We start from the raw sequence: 24,679 nt of genomic DNA, 5'->3' as shown, positions 1-24,679 counted from the left end.
TTCTTTTCGTAAAATGCGGGCGAAATTACATCACGTTGCACAACCGCACGGGAGAAGTAAGAAGCTCGAGGAGCTTTGACAGATAGCGTGAATAATCCTTACGTTAATCGTAAATTGCTCGGAGAATACGGGCAAGATTATTGGAAACGAACGAAGGCGACTTTTATTCTTCCAATAATGGAAGCGTGAAATTGTCTGAGGCTCCAAAAAAGGCGAGGCGCAACGTACGAGATGTAGATAGGGTCTGTTAATCGGGACACGCGTCAAGTCTAATTGGATAAGCCCGATTCGTTGAGAGCTAAAGTACGACCTTTAACAGGTAAATAGTGTACACTGAGGAAAAAATTTTTTTAAATCAAACAAATTTGTTTTCTTGAAACTTTTGCTTCAAATGCAAGGAATTGTTTATTTCATTTGAGCAAAAGCATTTAATTTTAATTAAATGTGCATGTTATATTAAGTACATTATTTTCATTTATATATTTTTCATATTTAAATACTACTTTCGTAAAATATATACTATAATTTATTAAATTAAATATATTATTTTTTTAAATTAAACAGTTTAAAATTTTTGGGAATAAAAAATGCATTTTAATAAATATTTTGTAAAATTAAAATATAAAAATATTTAATTAAAAATTATATTTTTTTTAAGCATATATATTTTTTTAAATATGTGATTAGTATCCACCAAATAAATAGCTTTCTTGAGTTAACTAAAATTTTTTTATTTCAAGATCATTTTTTCCTCAGTGTAATTTTGTGTAAAACGGGAGCGGTAATTGGATGTTTAATAAGACACTTAATCAAATGCGCGTAGACGTAATTATAAGATAATATTATAAGTCTTTCCTTAGTGTGCGCGCATCAAATCATGAAATCATACTCTATCATACTCTTGATATAATTCTAAATGACTTGGATTTTACGACTGAGCAAATTGGAAAAATGTCTTTATCGCGATCCAATTTGCGATTAATTTTATTAATTAAGGATAATCTTTGTGATGAATTTTATTAATTAAGGATAATCTTTGTGAAAAGCGTCATCCTCATATATCTTTAATGGTTTTAACAACAATCTTGAATGCTTAGATTTAATATTTAATGCAGTGCGGAATTTATTGAATCAAGATTATCACTTGCGAAATGTAGGATCTTTGCGAAAAGAAAGAGAGAAAGATGCGAGACGGTTTATATTATATTTTTTTGAGCACATTATACGGAATGCAGTACGAGCAGGACTGCATCCTGTTTGCCCGTAATAAGAATGCTTTTATTACTAATAGCGTTTATTAATAGCGCTAACAACATCAAGGTTACGATGACATCAAACATGTTATTAGCAGTCCTTTAGTTAAACATCTTAATCTGACAGGACGCGTAGTAAAATATCCAATGTGTTGACAACAGAAAAATAATAATTCAATTTCATTATTTTCATTTTAATGCGAGAATGATGAGCTTTATCGGAGATAAAAGTCAGTATCATCTTGTATATATATATATTATAATTATACAATAATGAAAAGAGAACGATGACGAATAATTGACGTAAATTATTTTCGCGTCGTAAAGTGGAAGCGCGATCAAAGGAAGTGAAGGAAAAAAAATCTTGTTGCTTTCAACTTAATTTCTTAGACGAGCTATTTAAAAAAAAAACACGCATATAATTAAAATAATAAAAGCCAGATTTAAATGAATTGATCTGCGCATTCTGTTAAGTGTTGCAAGACACTTAAAAAAAATTATAAGAAATATAACAAAAAAGTGGGAATTAACGCTAGTTTCCACGTAAGATACTAATTTTTATATAAAATTTCAATACAACAATTTATTTATATTTCTGTCGAAATCGATGCGATCACAAGAATGTTTAATTACGAGAAGAATATTCAAGTATCGCCGCGTTTATCGGTCTCGCGACCTACTCCAAGGATGTGGATAATTTGCCGAGCTCGCGAGGAAGAAGAAACGAGGTAGCTTGAAGAAGGAAAGGAGGAGAACAGCGCAGAGAGAAGGATCCCTCAATAACGCCGTCGGCGTTGTAGGGTGCTTGCAAGATGCGGGCAACAATGTGGCCCGTGCTGCGTACAATAGCCTCCGCATTATGTGCATAACGCGGCGATGGGGCAGCGCTAAGATTACAATACCAACTGGTTGCCTCCTCTTTTCACAAAGGAGGACTCGGCATACAATGGCGAAGAAGAGGAACGCATCATATTGCATTGTGTATGTGTGTATGTGTGTGTGTATTACATGCTACGCACTTATATGCACGCAATGCGCCGGACTAGCGATGGGATGGAATTGATATCATAAAAATGTGACAAGGATGATTTATATAATTAATAATTAATTAATTAAATAATAAAAAATAATAAATAATAAAAAAAAAATAATAAAAATATAAAATATAAAATAAAAACAAAAATAAAAATGTAAAATAAAAAATACACGTAGTCAAAATACACATTTTAACGCGCAAGAAATATAACACATGTCTGTATTAGAAATACAGAGATTAAGGAGATGTAAAATTATCAAAAATAATTTCTACTGAGGGGCATAATTTTATTCATCCAAAGCAGAGAGGGAGCGAAAGAAAATATATCTGTCACAAAATGATATGTATATAAATAAAATTATAACGATAAAATAAAAATAATAATGTAATAATAAAATTATAATGATGGATCCTCAAACATCGAACGGAAGCTACATCAATTTTCTAAATCATTATTTTCCGAACGTATGAATATTAATATCATACTATAATATTAATATTAATTCGGTGCAAATTAAAATCCTTATAACTTGTGAACGCTTTAGTGAATCGAATTAAAAATTGTACTGAAGATTCTAAACATATGTAAGGACATTCTGTACAATTTTCATTAAATTCTTAATATTTTGAAAAGAACTACAAAACATCCTTAAATGTCCATATTAGAAACACAGAGATTAAGGAGATATAAAATTATATGAAGAGTGAGTTTTTTTTTCTTGGAGAAAAATTATCAAAAATAATTTCTACTGAGGGGCATAATTTTATTCATTCCAAAGCAGAGAGGGAGCGAAAGAAAATATATCTGTCACAAAATGATATGTATATAAATAAAATTATAACGATAAAATAAAAACAATAATGAAATAACAAAATCATAATGATGGATCCTCAAACATCGAACGGAAGCTACATCAATTTTCTAAATCATTTTCCGAACGTATGAATATTGACGAATATTTGATTCGAACAATTGTCAAGTAACTCACTCTTCGATCGTCGGACATTTCTCTCGCTCGAGCCTGCGCTTGCCTCGATCCCATCGCTAGGCGCGCCACACGCTGTCCGTTGCAACGCGTGTTTTCACGTGGTGGGGTCGACTTCCATAGGCCTGAGAACATTCCCACGTTCCGTAGCACGAGCCAAGAGTACACAACCGGAAGAATTTCGGAGGCCAGACTACCCATTCTGCGCCGAGGGAGAAGGAGAGAGAGAGAGGGCGGGAAACGAAGACACAGGGGATGGAGGGAAACGATGGATAACCTCGAGCGGGGAGGGGAAAGGGACGGCGATGAATAGGAAGAGAGAGCACCGACGACCCTTTGGGAGCGAGGGAAGAGGACGGAGATGCCGGAAGTGCATCGACGCGCCACGAATTAGCATCGACGACCTTCGTACCTTTTTCCACGCCGGCAGACGGGGTCGTCGTCGAGGAGCGCGAGGAGGCTTGGGGCATCGAGGCGGAGCACGAGGAGGAGATCGAGGATCCCTGAAGAGATTCCGGTAAATATTGCCGTTATTCGCCAAGCGATGGGACGGGGATTATTGTTTTCGCCCGGGGGAAATACGTCCGTTGTTTATTCGCGTTGCATCGCGGAAAGAAAAGGCAAGGCCCCGGGGCCATTATTGGCCGTGATAATTAACGTTTTATTTTCATCCGATACAGATTGATACGATAGATCACCACGATGCATCGAACCAGCTTATCGGCTCACTTATTTCTCGGGGTATTTCCCTATGTTTGTTTATGAGGCGTATGCGCGAATCGTGTATCGATTATTGTTTCTCCTCGGGTATTTATTACGTTCCCGAGCCCGTTATATATTTGCCAAGGGGCAAGCAGTGTTTCCAGGTGAATAAAAGCTATCGGCTGGCAATATTTGTGCGAATATCGCACTGTTATGTAATCTCAGTTTTCGGAGTAACGTTGAATCGCAAGATTACTCCGAAAAATGAGATTATAAAATTGTATTATAAACCACACGAAAAACGTGATAATCCTAATATTTTAATTCTAAAGCCTACTTTTAAAATCGAATTAATTTAACGAAATAAAAAATTAAATTATTATTATCAATTTTATTATCGACATTTATTCCCACGTCGCTTAATGATTCCCCGTTTTTATTAAGTGCTTTAAATTGATGTCAATTAATATCTTCCTATTTTGATTATTAATCAATAAATATCTCTCGATCTCAGAAATTGATTGCAAAAAATTTCGGGGAAACTCTATAATTTAATAATCTCCCACATCTAATTAACACGTTCGACAAACGCATTGCGCTCGAAATATCGAGTTAACGGTTGCGTAATCCTTCTCTCGAGGTTAAGACTTCCTCGATCTCTCGATGAGGAAGCGCGCGATTTATTGCGAATCGGTCGCTGGAAGGAGGGGCGAGGGGGGAGGGGGGAAGGGAGCGAGCGTGCAAAAAAATTCATCATCCTACTCAGAAACGAATTATGAACTCCGTTGTCGGGAATCACGTAAGGACACGTTGCCAGCGCGCGCTGGCGGAAATATCGACATTTCATTCGCCGGAGCGGGCGTAACGAGTTGTTAACGTGGGGCAATAATATGTACCCGGTGTCCCAGCGGTAGCGCCGCGGATAAGGCTCGTTTCGTCGGGGCTTAACTGGCGTACCGCGCGTACCAAGCCACATCCGGCTCGTATGACCAATCAATGTAATTATCCTACCGGTCTTCTACCGACTCATCGCGGTCGCTGCTGCCTTATTTTCGTATGAGAACGTACTTGCCGCGCAGAAAATACGATCTCGGGGAAAAAAAGAAAAAAAACGAAAGAAATAACGAAGAGAATAAATTGATATTGATGAATCAGCAGGGATGTAGCAGGAGCAGCATCTCTACGAAAGAACAAACGTTTGCACTCGGCAAAAATTAATAAAAAATTAGTAAATTGATTAATTGATTAATTAAATTAAAATTAAATAAATTTAATTAATTAATTAATTATGACAAATTCATGACATATACGCATGATGGCTTGATGAAAATTATTCACGATATATTTGAAAGAGATTCGCCAGATGTATATATCGAGATTTGAAGACTTAAGAAAAGTGATAATTTTATTTGAAGATAATATAAATAATATTGAATTATATAATATTTGTTAAAAAATTTTTTATCTATGCTTATTAATATACCGCGCAGATTTCTGTATTGTGTTTATACGAGGAATGATTCTAAAATATTATTTTTAGATTCTCGCGCTATCTTCTTAAACCGAGACTTTAGATAAAACGTATCCAAGGACAGGTTTATCTTCTTTAAGGGGATCCCAGTTTACGAAAGAGTCTCTCAATCGAGAATATTTTTGATTGTCCACCTAAAGATTATCCACAGAATTCCACTGGTATCAATCGTAGTCTCGAATAGATCAGTAATTAAGCGGCGGCCACGTGTTTGAGGAAGAGGATTTTTTCTAATGAAGGTGACATGTCGTAGTAATATCCGAGTTGCCGACTAGTTGCTCTTGCTTTTAAACCCGATGGCTCGTAAATACTCGGCTGGCCCACTTCGACGAGATCTTGTTTGGACTTCCAAAACGACTGAACACCTCGTTAAGTTCCCCAAGCGAAGCCTGGACGGGTCCGAGGATAGGTGGATCATTAAGATTGTACGTTTATAATTCAAAACATCGGCTCCCGGACCCGCTCGATTGCACCGGAACCGGTTATCGGAAATTCTCCAAGAGATCACTCTAAATGTTGGACTAATCTCAAACAGAATATGCAAAATTCTCCCGAGATATGCAAATCTTTTAAGCAGGAAGAGATCGTAGGTTAATTGTATTCGAATTTATTCTGGGAACTATATATATATATATATATATATATATATATATATATATATATATATATACATGTGTGTGTGTGTGTAGAATAGAAGAGAATATCGGAATTTTTTCGGTCGCAGAAACGATAATTGAATATGGATGAAGAATAGAATTTTCATTCCTCGCACACGTCACGGAATCGAAAGGTATTATTGCAGCCGAAATCTATTTATAACCAAAATCGTCATTCGTTTAATTCCGTTCTTTCTCTTCTTCGTATACTTTTTTTATAGGAGAGGATTATTAATTAAAAAAATATTTTATTTATACGTCAAATAAAAATTTCTCCAACATTGCAATTCGTATAATTCAACGTAACGGAAGGTACAATAATTTTATGGAATATTTGTAATGACGTAAGAATATTAGAGAGAATGGATAATCGTTTGTGATATTTATTTGCACTGTTTCTACGCGAAGAGAAAGATGCAAATTGGTTCAGCCGCAACTTGGCATCTTCGCTTCGCCAAGACGTGATTCACTCTGGCCAAGTGCCAGGAGTGTTGCCGACACGTGCACCACGTCGGCAGTAACCTGGTAAATCAACAAGTGTCGTGCCCCGAGCACGGATGCGCAAACCTATAGTAGTATTTTCCTTTACATCAATTGAAAATGTTAAATGGAATCATCTTCATACTTCTACTTTATTATTTTATATACATATTTTAATTTCTAATCAAATTATACGTGAAAAAGGGATACCAAACGGAGTATCTCTTAGCTGCGTGTGTGATTTTTGAAGAGAAGATTGATTATTTTTATTACATATAAATGCATGTATCCGATTTACTCAATTAATCTTTGCAACAAAAACCGTATGCAAATTGACAAAAAAATTACAGTGCAGAGATGTATTTTTTAATATTTATTGCATTATATTAATAAAATTATAATGATGAAATAAAAATAATACCGAAATAATAAAATCGTAATGATGGCTCATCAAACATCGAACGGAAGCTATATCAATTTTCTAAGTCATTGTTTTCCGAATATTAATATCATATCATATTATAATATTAATATCATATTATAATATTAATATCATATTATAATATTAATATCATATTATAATATTAATATTAATTTGATGCAAATTAAAATTCTACAACGTGTGAATGCTTTAGTGAATCGATTTAAAAATTGTACTGAAGATTCTAAAAATATGTAAGGACATTCTGTACAATTTTCATTAAATTCTCAATACTTTGAAAAGGTACAAAACATCCTTAAGAAGATTAATAAGAATAATTATAATATGACTTAAGGATGTTTTGTATGTAGAATCCCAGCAAAAAGTAGCTGAAAATAAATATTGACGAATATCCACTTTGGTGCAAATTTTAAACAAATTCTGAATATTATTTCCATGTGTTTTTGTCATTTGAATTGACGTGATTATACGTATCCCATAAGAACACATGTTAATTCGGTGCAAATTAAAATCCTTATAACTTGTGAATCGATTTAAAAATTGTACTGAAGATTCTAAACATATGTAAGGACATTCTCTACAATTTTCATTAAATTCTCCATATTTTGAAAATAGAGGTAAAAAACATCTTTAAAAAGCCAGGGGGGAATTTTTGTCTCTCTCATTACGCGCATCAATCTAGCTCTCGCGAAGCGGCGCGTACTCTCCTCGTAGATTCATTCACGATAATCTCTACCTCCGGCGCGATCGTCCTCGCGCGAGTCGTCCTCGTGCTGGTCGCGCGTCGTGGCGTGTGCTTTCCTCTTCCTCGCCTCTCGCTCTCCGCGCGCCTCGCGCTCGTCGTCCAGGGCACTATGCAGGTGTGCTCTCGGTGAGCGAGAGGTGTCCCTTCCCGCGCGCGCGCGCGCGCGCGAGCGCCCGCTCTCTCGGCTCGCAAGGAGGGCCCCCCCTTTTCCCGGTCGGCAGGCGTCAAACGGCACAGAACCTGTGCAGGCCCCCCGATCTGTGGGAACGCTCCAGCTCGCGAGCTTCCCACGATACGCCACGGCTGCTGGCTGGCTGTACACGCGGGCTGCAGGGTTCAGCACCGTACCCCTCGGACCCCTCCGCCTCTCGGCCGTGGAGCGTAGGACGATCGTGGCACTGGTGGGGAACCAGCGCTTGGTATATAAATAACGGGTTGTACCCCACCAGTGACTCAGAACCCTGACGAACACGTACGGGCTCGGACGCATTCTCGGCACTCCGAGAAAAGCGAGCGCACATTCGAGAGTTGGAGAGTTTGATCGAAACTTGGCACCGCCAGGATCTCCCTGGAGCTCGGTCGGCTCGTCGATCCGGGTGATTTCGGTTGTCCCACGTTCTGTGAGCAGTGATACGCCGAAAAGTGTGATCATGTCGCCGCACACGAGTTACACGCCCGTCAGCGGCATGGAATACGAGGAGCCGGTGTCGCGCACCTATCAGTACCGCAAGGTGATGAAGCCGATGCTGGAGCGGAAACGGCGCGCCCGCATCAATCGCTGCCTGGACGAGCTCAAGGACCTGATGGTGACGGCCTTGCAGGCCGAGGGCGAGAACGTGGCGAAGCTGGAGAAGGCGGACATCCTCGAGCTGACGGTACGTCATCTTCACACGCTGCGCGCCGCCAGGAGGCTCACGCTCACCCCGGAGAACAGCTACGCCGATCGATTCCGCGACGGCTTCACCCAGTGCGCCCAGGAAGTGTCGACCTTCCTGTCGACGCCGGTCGCGGCGGCGGTGCATCCCGCCGCCGGCGCCCAGCTTATGCGACACCTCGGGGGTTGCCTTCGGCGACTCGAGGGCCCGGCCGGCGCCAAACACGCGCTGGCAACCGCGGCGGCTTCGGCGACGAAGACGACCCAGGCCAGCCAGACCAGCGTGCCCCAGAACGTGTACACTCCTCCTCAGAGTCCTGTCAGTGTCGCGAGCTCCTCCGGGGAATCCTCCGAGTCGTCCAACGCGGTCTGGAGACCCTGGTGATGCGATCAGCGAGGATGGGAGTATCCTGAGGCATCCGGGGACGGCTTCTGTTGCCGCGAGGAGGAAAATGACTGTCTTCCAAACATTGACATTTATTGTAAAGACTCATTGAAAATGTCGAGAACTTTATATTAACTTCGTAATGGGGTTTAATCTATCGCATTGTACATAGGTAATGCAGCTTTAAGTGACGTCTGTGATAGGGTTCCATTTTGTACCTGAGATGACTATTTTCTCTAAAGAGCATAGCGATTATTGTATAGATGTTAACTTGTTATGTTTAAGAATTTCTTCTCGACGTAATGCCGTTTGGCATCCTGTTGCAGCCGATCATCAATAAACGTCTTGTTTCAATGATAAACAATGAAGTCGAAATAATTACCATTTATACACCCTTCTCTCCTTTATTAATTTTATATATAACGCAGAAGAATATTATTTCATTCTAACATGTATAATTTTTTATATCATGTAAATCAATATATTTATATAAATTAATTTTATATCATGTAAATCAATATATTTATATAAATGATTGTAGCTCGAGTAATATTAACAAATTTCTTTCAATTTTTCTTTTGTAATATTATTCAAGAAATATTCTTCAAATTTGTTTTATAATTTAGTGATAAATCATTTTAATGTCTGCACAAGCAACGAAAATTTTAGATAATATTATAATAGTATCTTTGTAGCAGAAAGACCGTCAATGAAATATTTAATAAGCACAATAAAAATTAATGTGTTTTAGATGTAATCAAGAAGAAATTCTAGAATTAGCATTTAGCCCATCTATTTAATGTTATTTCAATTAATTAATTAATACATCTATTTATCAATCTTAAAAGCATTTTGCAATATATTTATAGAAATTATTTGGTAGTATAATATAAATTATTCATTTTAAATATGTTAATTTTGCATTTCATTAATAAATTTTAATAAATAACGGCAATTCTGGAATATCACCTGTTATATTTTTACTTAAAAAATATCAATCAGCAAAAAATATTGATTAATTTACGAAAAAAGTTACAACTGAGATTTTTAAAAATATCTCACACTTTTACTCCAAATAAAATGGATAAGAATATACATTATAAGCACGCAACATAATGGATAAGAATATACATTATAAGCACGCAACATATGATTTTGCGTGATATATATTTTTTGTACATGCAAAGTTACTATTGCAAAATTGTAAATGATAAAAATAGCCCAGAAAAAGAGATAAAAAAATCTCTCGCGCACAGATTCATCACATTTTTATGACCTTCGCGTCTGTGTGTATTTATTTCAGAGATTAATATTTACATCTGTGTATTCAATTGTAAATGTAAAAAGTATTACATTATAGTCTATAGGTATACATCGTCGAAAAAATCACGGGGAATCGCGAAGGCCACAAAAAGATTAAATCGCATTCAAATTATATAGCGCGACGACGAGAAGAACGCTGTAACAAGTCACCTTCGCATGCAAAAGACTACAATTGACTGGCGGTCTTTAATCGCACGGTGCGACACTGTAAGAAATCGAAAACCACTTGTCATCTGTCGTCGCCGTTCGGGTAGGAAGCCCGGAGGTGACGAAACTGACACATGAATATTAATGCATTTTACGTGGCTCAATATATGCGAACTGAAACTTTCTTGCACATCCCAACGTTAAGACACGATTTAATCAATTTCTCTCATTCTCCATAGACGTCGGGAACACAATGTGTGCACACTTAACATGGGAAGATGTAACTTTCGAAGAGCGATCTATGCGAATTAAATTTTTCACTTAAAATGGATTTCTTCAAAAACGATTATTAACACGCTAATTAATTGAATGATTTTTTTTTACCGACAATACGATTGCGATTTAAAGAGAGAAGAAATTTGTGATAAATGAAAAAATTTCACCAAAGTCATCGATCAATCCCATCGATCGATGGGCGCGACGCTTTCACACTTTTTCGAGTCTTCCCGTTTTTGGTTGTATTCTTGGAGCATCGCGCGTTAATTTGATTTTACATAAGTGGAACACGAAAGAAAATTAACTCTTTCTTCTCGACAGATCCCGTTTTACTTTTCGATTAATGCACTCTCTCGTATTCTGCCAACTGCGCGATCGATAATGATTATTTAATTGCCACATTGTGGCTGGCATATTTACTTAACGCGCGTTTCGAAGCGAATTAATCGACAATATCGAACTTTTTTATATCAACGTGCGTGCACGTCTGCTTCGACATCTTCGTATCAATTATCATATGGCATGATTTCTGCGCATATTATGCTATATACTCTTACAAATAAATGTTAAAAAAATGTGTAACATAAATCTAGCTTTATAACTATTAATCATTATTGCAGGAGAATAGATACTTGTTTACTTTTTGCTCTTTTATATTCTTTATAGTCAATGAATAATCTCTTGGAGAAACTTAAAAAATTTATTAAAACTTTATATATATTTATTTTAATAAATTTATTAAAAATTTATTTAAAAAAAATCTATTAAAAATTTATTAAAATATTATTTCACAAGATAATATTTTTGTTATTAATAATGAAAGCTAGGTCTTCGCGGTTGTGGTGAAAATAACTAGAAAAATGTAGATAAATTTCAAGAGAAGATTAATCGACAGAAAAATTTCTAAAATAAGATCGCAAATTATGTAGCAATTTGACGTTCTTTTTACTTCTTATCCCTAGTTTCTACTCCTCTAAAAATGCGATCGTACGTTAAAAAGTCAATCGCATGCGAACGGAAATAAACTCACCGTACCAGCTTCTCATTCAAGCGCAATGTACGATTGACAGACGCGCACTACTCGCGTGCGAGAGATTGCGCTCGCAATTATCAAGATATACGATCCGGTCGTTGACTCTCGCGAACATTTAAATTGTAACAAATCGCTGTTCAAATACTCGACAAAGGTATTTTTTACAATAAAAATAAAGTAAAGAAATAGTCAGAAACAGAATAAGTCTGAAAAGGGTTAAAAGAATTAATTTAATTTAAATTAAATTAAATTTTATATTAATTTAAAAGGTTAAGAGAATTAATTTATTAAAAAAGCGCCAACTATTTTCAAATATTTTTGTTTTTACTTAAATAAGATTTATATGAATATGAATCTTCAAACACTGATGTTTGATAATATTTGTAATACATCATTCTTGGTAAATATAAAGCTTGTTTTTCCTGTAACGAGTCTACTTGCGATTTTTAATCGATTTTATTTATTATTTAATCGATTTTATTAATCGGCTATTGGCTATTTGGTTGAGAAGAACCTGTGAGTAAAAGTTGAAACGAATTCCGCTACAAAGTTATAAATATTTCGTTATACGAATTTTGCGATTGTCGAGAGTAATATATTGTATAAGTATTATTATTTTATTTGTCTTTGCGCGACATTTTTTTATTTTTCTCGTATAAAATTTGTTACATGTAAATTATAAATATTAATTTTACTTTAAAAATGAATAAATGTAACGTGAATTCTGCAGAAAAATAAGAAAATTGCAAGATAAGTCAACTGATTTGCTGCACAAAATTCATAAAAATAGTTCTCGCATTAACTCGTGTAAGTTATTCGATCAAAATAATAATCGATCGAAATCAGATTATTGTTATGGTGTAAATTTTGATTATTTCCTCGCGGTGATATACTTAATCATCGTCATTTTATATTTTTATATTTTATATTGGCAAACTTATATTGGCATATTTCTTTTCAAAATCATTATTTTTTTCATGACGCAAAGAAACGTTTAGCATCGTTATCAATACAAAATAGCTCAAAAGAGATATGCATTCGCGTCATGCATACATTATGTTCTCTGGGCGATTATAATAATTGGCGAATCAATTTGTATGTTTCAGATGCTTGTAGCCGTATCATCATAATGCTGGCAGCTGACATTTAAACAATAGGAATTGGTACGTACATTTTTCTTTTCGCAAATTTTCTCATTTAATCTTGCGCCTTATACACAATAGGTTTTTTGACACGTGCGTTGACGCGTCTGCGTAACATCATCGTCTCAGACGTTTCAATTTCTATCGTGTTTATTGCGAATAATCGTTTTATGCAGCATTCGATGCTGTTACTGGTTTATAATTCTTATCGTATTTTGACGTATATCGTGTTTCTCTTTATCGTGCGACATTTTATCGAACGCTATTATACTCGTACATTGAAAGGAATTAATTTATCTTGAATAAAAAATTGTAATTGAAGTAAACTTTTACTTTATAAAATTATTCAAAAGGAATATCAGATAAAATATAATGATAAGCTTGAGAGAAAATATCTTCGTGAAAAAATTATTTTCTGACGAAGTCGCCGATGAAATTGAATTTTAATCAGGTTATATATGTTAATTTACTTGTTCCACGATAACAAGTAAATCGAATATTTGCACCTGCTTCTTTCGCATTGCTAATAACTTGCAGCTATATTTGATGCATATTCATAGCATGTACAAAGTATTAGCTAGTTTGATATTCCATAATTATAGCTCCGGGCAAAGTTGTCACATTTTATAATTAATTAGCGATAAAATATCGCTAATATATCTATTTATAATAACTCAGAAAAAATTAAGCGTATCAAAGTATATTATATCGAACTGAGTCGCAATAAATATTTAAATTTATCTCGATTAAGTCTATCAGCTCTGCTCCTCGAGTGTGTTTAATAGCAATATTCTATATTAACCTGCATTTTATTTTAATGAATTTGCATTATATTTTCTTTAATAGCAACATTCCATATTAGTCGGCATTTTATTTTAACGAATCTGCGTTATATTTTCTTCAATAGCAACATTCCATATTAATCTGCATTTTATTGTAATAAATCTGCATTATATTTTCTTTAATTTTCCATATTAGCCTGCATTTTATTCTAATGAATCTGCATTTTATTTTCTTCAAAAGCAACATTCCATATTAATCTGCATTTTATTTTAATGAATCTGCATTATATTTTCTTTAATAACAATATTCCATATTAGCCTGCATTTTATTTTAATGAATCTGCATGATATTTTCTTCAATAGCGACATTCCATATTAATCTGCATTTTATTTTAACGAATCTGCATTATATTTTTCACAGTTAAAGATACATGTTTTAGAAGCTATAGAATCAAGATGTCGCGAACGGCGAATTTTTTCTCGCATGCTCCAGGCTCATCCGAGATGGACGTAATCGCGTACAATCAACACGAAACCAATAGCATCGCGAGCAGCACCGATGGCGCCGAGACTCAATACGACGAGGAGAGCGTGCCCGACCTCGACGTCGACGGGGACCTGCTGTCGATCGACGGCGACAAACAGAATAAACTGCCCTTCCGCAGGAGCTTGTTCGACAACGTGGCGCCCTACATCGTCTTTCAGTCGTTCGAATGCAAGAATGGCCCGGTACTGCCGTACGAAGTGGCGCGGCACCTCAAGTGGCACCTCAGCACGATAACACCGATAATAGTGCGTCGCACCGTCGTGAATTCCGGATATCGATTGATGAAGAAGTGCCAGAACTGGTGCGGCACCTGGGGCAAGCACATGAAGTCCGCCTGCTACAAGAGCTTGAAGCAGTCGCAGAAGGTCAACCACTTCCCCGGGACCTACCAAATCGGCCGGAAGGATCGGCTGTCGCGCAATCTCAGCCGGATGATGATGAAGTACGGCAAGCGCGAGTTCGGCTTCGTGCCGCGCACCTACGTGCTACCTCAGGACCTGCGTCTCTTCCGCCAGGTATGGGAGAAGAACGGGGGCAAGGAGAAGTGGATCATCAAGCCACCGGCCTCCGCTCGCGGCACCGGGATCCGCGTCGTCCATCGCTGGTCGCAGATACCAAAGAAACGCGCCGTCGTCGTCCAGCAATATCTGTCGCGACCGTTGCTGATACGCGGCGCCAAGTTCGACCTGCGCCTTTACGTGCTCATCACCAGCATTAATCCGCTCAAGATCTACATCTATCCGGACGGCCTCGCGCGCTTCGCCTCCGTCAAATACAACGACGACATCAACTACCTCAGCGACCGTTTCATGCATCTTACCAACTATAGCATTAATAAGACCAGCGCGACCTACACCAGCAACGACTGCGCGGACTCGAGCACCGGTCACAAGTGGACTCTAAGAACTCTATGGTCCTATCTCGAGCAGGAAAATGTGAATATTGCCAAGATTTGGGTGTCTATAAAGGACATAGTCATCAAGACGATGATAGCCGGCGAATCTCCCATCAACACTCTAACGAGAACCAATACGACTTCGAGGTGAGGGGAATAACTGATTTTTTTAATCAAATTAATTTTATTATTCTTTTTAATCCAATACTATTGTTTTATTTTATAGTGAGTTTTTTAATGTTGTAGAAGCTAAATAATATTTTTTTAAATTAATAAAAAGTTTTTTAATGTTGTAGAAGCTAGAAATAATATTTTAAAAAATTAAAATACTAATAATTGAATAATATAATATTTTGTAGAATATTTTCACGTTGTTTTAACAAGTTTCCTATGTTAATTAATACATACTTTTTCTATAATATATGTTTTACTTTATTAAATTTCAAGGTATTGTTGCTATGAGCTTTTCGGCATCGATATTCTCTTGGATGAGAATCGGAAACCGTGGTTACTCGAGGTGAATATATCGCCCTCCCTACAGTCTTCCTCGCCGCTGGACATTGCTGTCAAGGGGCCTCTTATTAAAAACGTCTTTAACATAGCCGGATATCAATTGCCTACGTGCATACCGTCTGAAGAAGCGGAGAAACTAGCCCAAAGATACCAGTTGGATCTGGTGTGCCAAGATTACAGACTGCACCGAACTACACTTAGCTATCAAGAACGGCACAAGCAATCGTTGTACGCGAATCTGAGAAATCGGGAAGACTACCTTGATGAAATAATCGAGGATCTCACGCCCGACGATGTCAGACACTTGATCACTTACGAGGACGAACTGACGCAGTTGGGTAGATTCGAGAAAATTTTTCCTACCACCACCAGTCACCAGTACTTGCAGTACTTTGATGTTCCGAGATACTACAATATGTTGTTCGACGCGTGGGAGGCTAAGTATGGCGACAATCGGGACGAAGGTATTTCCCGATTACAAAAGCTATGCAAGACCAAATATCACTTGGAACAATCTTGGAACTGATCTTTTAAATAGTAATCTTCCTCCCGGACGTCATGTTTATATCGATAATTATCGACATCAAAGAGACGCCAAACTACAAGGTCGTTTGAAATCAACATTTTTAGATAGAATCCTTCTCATCTTGTACGCTATGCGCACTTGTATACGGGTAAACGTACCATTTCCACGTCCGTGGTTCGTCAAGAACCAAATTCATTATGTGCCTTTTCCCACGGTTGTGCGAATTTATTTTATTGTATGAAATTTTGTCTTTAATAAAAATTTTTCACTACACGCGCGAACTTACTTATTACTTATGCTGAGATACAATCACTTCTTTTTTTCTTATCTATTATAATTCTTGTCTTACTTATTAATAACGCAAATTTAATTTTATAATCTTGTTTGAGATGAAGTTTATTGCAATAATTAATTTTTTATTTAAAATAATAAACTGTTTGTTTAAATTATAACAGATTTACAAAAGGACAATTTTTTTTAAAGATGTAAGTCATACATACACAAAATAAGCATATAAAAAATTAATTTTAGAAAGTAATTTTATTCAAAGCTTAACGTCAAATTTAATTTCGATTTTAATATTTAATTCAATTTAAAATTTGTCTTTGGTACATTTTGTATTTTATAGAGGACATCCCAGATTTCATAACGGATTCAAGCGCAAACAAGTAAGTGAAAAAATTATGTATCTATAGGTACGCATATTTCGATGATTGTCCGGTGCAAAAAATTGTCGTTAAAGATGCTCATAAATATTATGCTTCTGCAAAATTAATTTTTCATTCATTAGCCGTATTAATAAAAATTTCATAATCCCTAATTTACAATTCTCTTTCGAGATTTTGCGTTCATACGTACAGATTGCCTCAAACTCATTATTTCGGTCGCTTTAACTTCTCCAAAATCATGCGCTCGGTACAAAAAGTATTGATAAAAACTTGTCTTAAATTTAGTGATAAGGAACGAGCGCATATCCCCAAAGAAAGGGGACGCTTGCACCGGTCGTGGTAAATTGTGGACAAGTCATCGTACCGAGAACACCGAGATGTTGGCGTATATCGAAATTATCGGACACCTAATGGCAATTCGGCTATAACGGCTGACCGCTGGCGGTGATAAAAAGTCAAAGCTGCCGATGCGCAAGAGTCTCTTTGCTAATGTAGCGGGCGTGCATAATTTTCGGCAACAAGAGCATCGTGAGACTGCCAGCACCTGCTTCGATACAGGAAGGAAGCGCGCTCCTCCGTTGATTCATTAGGTTCAATCGTAAGCTTGGCAAAAGATTAAGAGACTCAAGGGCTCCTGATGAAAATTGAAGAAATTAAAATGTCCCATTTTGACGTACGATAAATTTATCTCATCTAAAAGATACCGTACATCGAGATATTCGGATATAAACTATTGAAGTGAAGTATTGGAGATGTAAACGTTTTTATGGCCGCAACCATAAGGTGGATTTAATAAATCCGTACTGACAATTTAATGTCTCTATTGTGACCGCGACAGTCGGCGGTACCGGACAACTGCGCTTGATTAGGTTAATACGAAAGGGGACCAGATTTCTTCGCTTCCGCCCTTTAAATTCAATTACTGGTTGGGCGCTCCGTCACTTAAAACATCATATATCAGGTTTGTCTGGAGGAAGTACGATCCGTGATAGAGAATGACCGTACCAATTGTCTTCAGAAGCAAAGACACAAGAACATTTGATTCGTTTAGATTTTCCGTCTCGTTAAACAACAGTTAACATCATCTTTACGAGACGATGATTGATAATCCCAGCTCCACATTTTCTACATAAATACAAAGAAAAGGATATAAATAATTTAAACGATTTTACATTACAAGTGTAATTTAATAACGTATTAATATCACTATTTTTGTCAAATTTATTCGTGATTAATAATCCCAGCTCCGCATTTTCGACATAAATACAGAGAAAAGGATATAAATAATTTAAACGATTTTACATTATATTAAGTGTAAATTAATAACATTATTAATATCACTATTTTTATCAAATTTATTCGTGATTAATAATCCCAGCTCCACATTTTCGACATAAATACAGAGAAAAGGATATAAATAATTTAAACGATTTTACATTACAAGTGTAAATTAATAACGTATTAATATCACTATTTTTGTCAAATTTATTCGTGATTAATAATCCTAGCTCCACATTTTCGACATAAATACAGAGAAAAGGATATAAATAATTTAACCGATTTTACATTACATTAAGTGTAAATTAATAACGTATTAATATCACTATTTTTGTCAAATTTATTCGTGATTAATAATCCCAGCTCCACATTTTCGACATAAATACAGAGAAAAGGATATAAATAATTTAAACGATTTTACATTACATTAAGTGTAAATTAATAACGTATTAATATCACTATTTTTGTCAAATTTATTTGTGATTAATAATCCCAGCTCCACATTTTCTACATAAATACAGAGAAAGGGATATAAATAATTTAAACGATTTTACATTACATTAAGTGTAAATTAATAACGTATTAATATCACTATTTTTGTCAAATTTATTCGTGATTAATAATCCCAGCTCCACATTTTCGACATAAATACAGAGAAAAGGATATAAATAATTTAAACGATTTTACATTACATTAAGTGTAAATTAATAACGTATTAATATCACTATTTTTGTCAAATTTATTCGTGATTAATAATCCCAGCTCCACATTTTCGACATAAATACAGAGAAAAGGATATAAATAATTTAAACGATTTTACATTATATTAAGTGTAAATTAATAACATTATTAATATCACTATTTTTGTCAAATTTATTCGTTAAATTCTTCCAGAGGAGAATAATATATTAATAATAATTGATAATAAATATGATTAAATTTAACGCATCGATCCGGCAGATTCTCTTCCGAGCTGCAGATTTTGGGGACGAAATTATTCGAGGCGATTTACATGATGCACAGGGTACCCCATCGTTTGGAGACAATAAACTGCGTTCACGGTGCCACGACGGTCAATGAATTGATATCGTTATTGTAACAACATAATAGACATATTTTCTTATTGAGATTGCAGCCTTACTCGCGCGCGCATTGTATGTCGTATGCGTGTAAATATTGCATATGTGTGACGTGCGCGCCTGGCCGGGCTGTCTTTATGAATGTATTCATTCATGCGAGTGGCTGCGTGTGTGTTATGTAACCAACACGACGCGTAAGGCTAAGGACCCCGTCTTCTCTCTACGTGAGGACAGATCTCAAGGAGACCAAGCTGTCACTTGAATACGGGACAGGTAGTTATGTTTTTATCGCCGTCCATTTAACAAGGCTGGAGCTCTCTTTGTCTATGTCGTCTCATCCGAGATTCTATTTAATCCGGAAAAGAAGCGCGAGCGATAATTTTACACCGATTCCTCGAATCGTGCCTGAAGCATCTTGGTCCAGCTCGTCGAATGAACGAACCAAAGTTCCGAAATCGGTTTAAGCGAATCATTAAATCGCTCATGGATTGCCTTGTCACTTGATCAAATTGATTCGACGGATGGATTCCTAATGTTATAGTTGTTTCGTGGAAACAGGGTTCGGAAATTAGTTTGATGATTACTCTCCCATTCAGCGATGAGAAATTATGCGTTATGCGAGCAACATCTCGTTTGTGACATAAGTACGTCGTTCCACTCGATTTAAAATATGCCGTCATCGCTCCATTTGTGATTCCGAGACAAAGATTAAAAATATATTTTTTTCAGTTAATAGGTTTTTTATGCGAATAATTTGCGACGCGATTACATGTGCTTTCCGCACGTGTGCATAATAATCGTGTCATTTGTAGGCTCGAATATAAAAAAATGGTCTCGTACGAGATATAAACCGTGATATTTTTTATATAAAAATTTGATAAAATATAAAACTTTCTATAATAAAAATATTTCAATTTACAATACTTAAAATTGCTAAAAATACTTTTCTCTCTTTAATTTTTTTAATATCATTTTTAATAAACAAAAAATAAAAATAAATAAATAATCTTGCAATCGCATGTTGATCGAGAACGTGAAATCTCTCGAGTCTCTAGGCAAAATATTTCCAAAATACATTGCCAACCCATGACTAGTGGATATTATTTCCCACGTGCATATCAGACATAAAGCCAATGTGAAATATAATTAGCGGGCATTAAAAAACAGCAATGTTAATTTCCTCGTGTTTTTGATTTATGCGCAAGTTATTCGCATGATTAGATATCCGGTTTTTGTCTACCTCGTGAACTTTGCGCGTGACGATTGCGAGGCGATTACAATGTGTCCTCCGCACGTGTGCATAATTAGCGTGTCATTTATCACGACCGTAGGCTCGAATATAAAAGGCAGTCTCGTACGATCATTCAAGGTCGGTCCACGAGCCACTCAAACGCCTTGCGACAATGTAATTTCAACATTACCGTGTATTTAACTGCGGCACGTGCCACTTGATTCTTGTATCTAGCGATTCCATGCGAAGGAATCTGTCTCAAATAAATAAATATTTTTTATTCCTATTAAAATTCTTAAATATATGAGAAGACTATTAATTTTCAGGAGATGATTCCTTGTCGAAAATTAAGGGGGATTTTTCGTATAACATCCCTCCCTGTGGGTTACACTCCTCCAAAAATGGAGGTAAAAATTAGATTTTTATTTTCTTCTTAAATTGGAACAAGTTGAAGAAATTAGGTGGACAACTCTCTTTAACTTATTCCAAATTTGAGACAAAAATAAAAAATTTGTATCCCCATTTTTGGAGGAGTGTAACAATATATGGATGTAGGAGTATACGTTTATATGAAAAATCCCTTTTCATTTTCGACAAAGAATCATCTCCTAAAAATTAATAGTCTTCTCATATATTTAAGAATTTTAATAGGAATAAAAAATATTTATTTATTTATTTGAGACGGACAGATTCCTTCGCGTCATCTCCTAAAATTTTTCGCGCTTATTAACAAACACCCTGTATATTGTACATTATGAATTCATATTTGCGGCGAGTGTGCGATTAAAGAAAAAAGAAAAAGAAAAAACGGTACACATCTATCAGCTATTCAACGATGCTTACGTCATTACGAAGATTAAAAAAGATCTTTCCGATTCGACTGACGTGGACGTCTACCTATCTACCTACGCGAAATATGCCTGCCCGCGACGAGGACGTACTCGGCACCGGGTAAAACGACTTAATAAACCGACAGCGGCCACTGCGACGTGATGCACGGATCGCGAAGGGGGGGGTGAGGGGGGACGAGGGGGCAGGAGGACCCCGCGGTGCGGGCGGATGCGAGCACGTGGAATCGCGCGGGGGCGTCGCGGTAGTCAGGTGCGTCGCGTGCCCCCCACTTACATCACGTGTAGCTAGCTCGTGCTTTGTTTTGAGAAGACTTAAGAGCGCCCGTTCCCACGCTTCCGCGCGCGTTCTCCTCAGATTCCCCCCTTCCCCCATGTGTCTTCTCTTATGTGCCTCGTGTCAAAATTCGTATTCGAGATATACCGTAAGATACCCCCGATATTATCTCCACGAGCGTCCGGCCGCTCCGAGCCACGAGGTTTATTTGGTGCAAGAAATATTCATTATCGATTATTACGAGCTTCTCTTTGTTACATAATTGTTACATAAGTGTTATTATAATTTCATTTAATTTGGAATGCAAAATGCGTTAATGATTACTTTCTGATGTCAATATTAATATTTCATATTGATATTAATATTAATAATTTTATTCTTGAAAGTATTTTTTTTTTATTATTTAATTATTTAATTATTTTTTTTATTATTTAATTATTTTTTATTATTTAAATTGAAAGGAATTATTTTTTTTTATGTGTGAAATATTCAGAGAGAGATATGATTGCATGATTAATACATCCAGGAATATGAGACACAGATATATTGGATCATTGTTTCAGCATCACAATAATCTCGATCGTGACTCCTTCCTCGCCTTCCCCTTCTCTCTCTTTCTCTCTCTCTCTCTCTCTCTCTCTCTGCCTCTTCCATTGGCGTCTCCATAACCGAACCGTTCTCGTATACTCTTGGTACTCTCCGACTTTGTCTTACGCACGAGCCGACGTGCACGCGGCTGATTACGAGGCTACGCGTAGACCGGACGCTCCCTCGAGAATCGCGATGGACTTCCCACATACTTTCACGCCGCTCGTAAACCGCCGGCCGCCCGACGAATATTGTCACGCAGCTCATTCCCATAAGCCGCGCGCGTGCACGAAGCGTGCGCCGACAATCTTATTGTTTCAGCGGGATATAAATACGTGCCTAATGGAAAAATAAATATTCCGCCGCATTTGACAGCTGCTCGAATCCTAACAAATCGCTGTGCTTAACTCGCACAATTTTTTAGCCGAGAAAGAACTTTCGGCTACGGATCGTCGATTATTAAATAAAAATATTGAAAAAAAAACCGTAAAGAATCGAAATGATTTCGATTCGAAAAAATTTCACAAATTTCATCAAATTCATCAGTTCCGAAAATCCGAGGATCGCGTCACAAAAGCGCGAGCCCTTCTTCAACAATCGGGGGTACCGTGATATTGAAGCACACACACACGCACGCACGCACGCACGCACGCGTGCGTGTGCGCGTGCACGCAGGCCGCGATGGTGGCTAGAGAATTCCTACGGTTTTTCGTTCGGTTCCCACGGCCGGGGTGCGTCAGGTGGCTAGCGCGGGGTGCGCACCCCTCCCCCTCCCCCCTCCCCTTCCCGCCTTTCTTCACCCCTCGAAATAGACGTAAACCCCGCTGAGAAATACGCTATACGTGGCTCCGCCCTTGCCACCATTCTCGGCACGCATGTTGCACGCGTGTATATTCGTGGCGGAATGTCATCCCCCACCTCCCCCGAATATCTACCTACCTCCACCTATTCTATTCTTCGTGATTCATGAAAACGACTCTTTTCCGCGACAATTCCCCGCAATTGATGCTTCGGGCGGTGAATTGTAGGTTTGTTGCGATGCATGAAAAGGAGTCTTTTGAAGTCTTTGGGAGAGAAATTACTTTATTTAACATTTTTATTTAATTTTTATAATTTTGTTTTTATATATTTTCTTAAGGATGCTTTGTATGTACAATCCCAGCAAAAAGTAGCTGGAAGAATATTACAATGATCTTTGATCTTAGCTACAGTGCAGAGATGTATTTTTTAATATTTATTGCGTTTTTACTGAAATATTCCGAATTTTGTTAATCGAAATGATTAATTTTTGGCAGAGAATTTCACCTTGTGACAGATACATGGCTAACTTCATTGAATTATATTTAATATCTTTTTAACCAGTTAGTACTTGTATAATATTGTTTGACCAAATATTTCCTCTGTATCTAAAGTTTTGCAAATTTTAAACAAATTCTGAATATTATTTCCATGTGTTTTTGTCATTTGAATCGACGTGGTTATACGTTTCTCATAAGAACACATGTTAATTCGGTGCAAATTAAAATCCTTATAACTTGTGAATCGATTTAAAAATTGTACTGAAGATTCTAAACATATGTAAGGACATTCTGTACAATTTTCATTAAATTCTCAATATTTTGAAAATATGTACAAAACATCCTTAAACACATGTCTGTATTAGAAACACAGAGATTAAAAAGATGTAAAATTATATGAAGAGCGAGTTTCTTTTTCTTGGAGAAAAATTATCAAAAATAATTTCTACTGAGGAGCATAATTTTATTCATCCAAAGAAGAGAGGGAGCGAAAGAAAATATATCTGTCACAAAATGATATGTATAGGTATAAATAAAATTATAATGATGAAATAAAAATAATAATGAAATAATAAAATTATAATGATGGATCATCAAACATCGAACGGAAGCTATATCAATTTTCTAAATCATTGTTTTCCGAACGTATGAATATTAATATCATATTATAATATTAATATTAATTCGGTGCAAGTTAAAATCCTTATAACTTGTGAACGCTTTAGTGAATCGATTTAAAAATTGTATTGAAAATTCTAAACATATGTAAGGACATTCTGCACAATTAAATTCTCAATATTTTAAAAATAGATACAAAACATCCTTAAACGTTCGACAATGTTTCTTCTTACATATCGGACGATCCTGAGAGACAATCTCCCCGTCAGATTTTTTTTTAATACAATTCCTGTTTGAATAAATACGCTGGTTAAACGAAATGCACAGATACCGGTTGCAATAATCGGCGAATTTATCCGGCTGTTACGAGAATCTTTTTTCAGGCGAGTCATTTGTGCCGACCGATCGCGAGTGTATTTTTCTTTCGAGCAGACATTTCGGTATCCGCAGACACGTTTTTGCCAGACGGATTGAGCCGCGCGTGTTTCGTCGACGCGGGGGAGCCGTTCCCACGAGAGAT

The 24,679-nt window shown here is 36.5% G+C and overlaps 2 protein-coding genes across 15 annotated transcripts in view; both read left to right on the top strand.

The window, feature by feature from the left end:
- LOC105256308 (tubulin polyglutamylase TTLL4) overlaps nucleotides 1–16,547 on the top strand; it is a 176,522-nt gene extending 159,975 nt beyond the window's left edge. For 5 of the 14 annotated variants that reach the window (XM_025407604.1, XM_025407601.1, XM_025407603.1 and 2 more), the window contains 3 exons: nucleotides 12,976–13,032; nucleotides 14,215–15,382; nucleotides 15,683–16,547. In XM_025407604.1, coding sequence (XP_025263389.1) covers nucleotides 14,250–15,382; nucleotides 15,683–16,274 — 1,725 coding nt within the window. In that variant the 5' untranslated portion in view covers nucleotides 12,976–13,032; nucleotides 14,215–14,249 and the 3' untranslated portion in view covers nucleotides 16,275–16,547. Of the gene's footprint in view, nucleotides 1–3,268; nucleotides 3,793–12,975; nucleotides 13,033–14,214; nucleotides 15,383–15,682 lie in introns of those variants that run through there. The other 9 variants (XM_025407608.1, XM_025407607.1, XM_025407609.1 and 6 more) reach the window with 4 other exon arrangements.
- On the top strand, nucleotides 8,266–9,451 carry LOC105256307 (enhancer of split mbeta protein). Its single transcript, XM_011266115.3, has one exon. The coding sequence runs from the start codon at nucleotides 8,482–8,484 to the stop codon at nucleotides 9,088–9,090; it is 609 nt and encodes a 202-aa protein (XP_011264417.2). The 5' UTR covers nucleotides 8,266–8,481; the 3' UTR covers nucleotides 9,091–9,451.
- Nucleotides 16,548–24,679: the final 8,132 nt, after the last annotated feature.

Source organism: Camponotus floridanus, unplaced genomic scaffold (genome assembly GCF_003227725.1).
Source record: "Camponotus floridanus strain SB8 unplaced genomic scaffold, Cflo_v7.5 scaffold18, whole genome shotgun sequence".
Taxonomy (NCBI): domain Eukaryota; kingdom Metazoa; phylum Arthropoda; class Insecta; order Hymenoptera; family Formicidae; genus Camponotus; species Camponotus floridanus.
The sequence above is the reverse complement of the archived record's forward strand: the minus strand, read 5'-3'. Positions and strand labels throughout refer to the sequence as shown.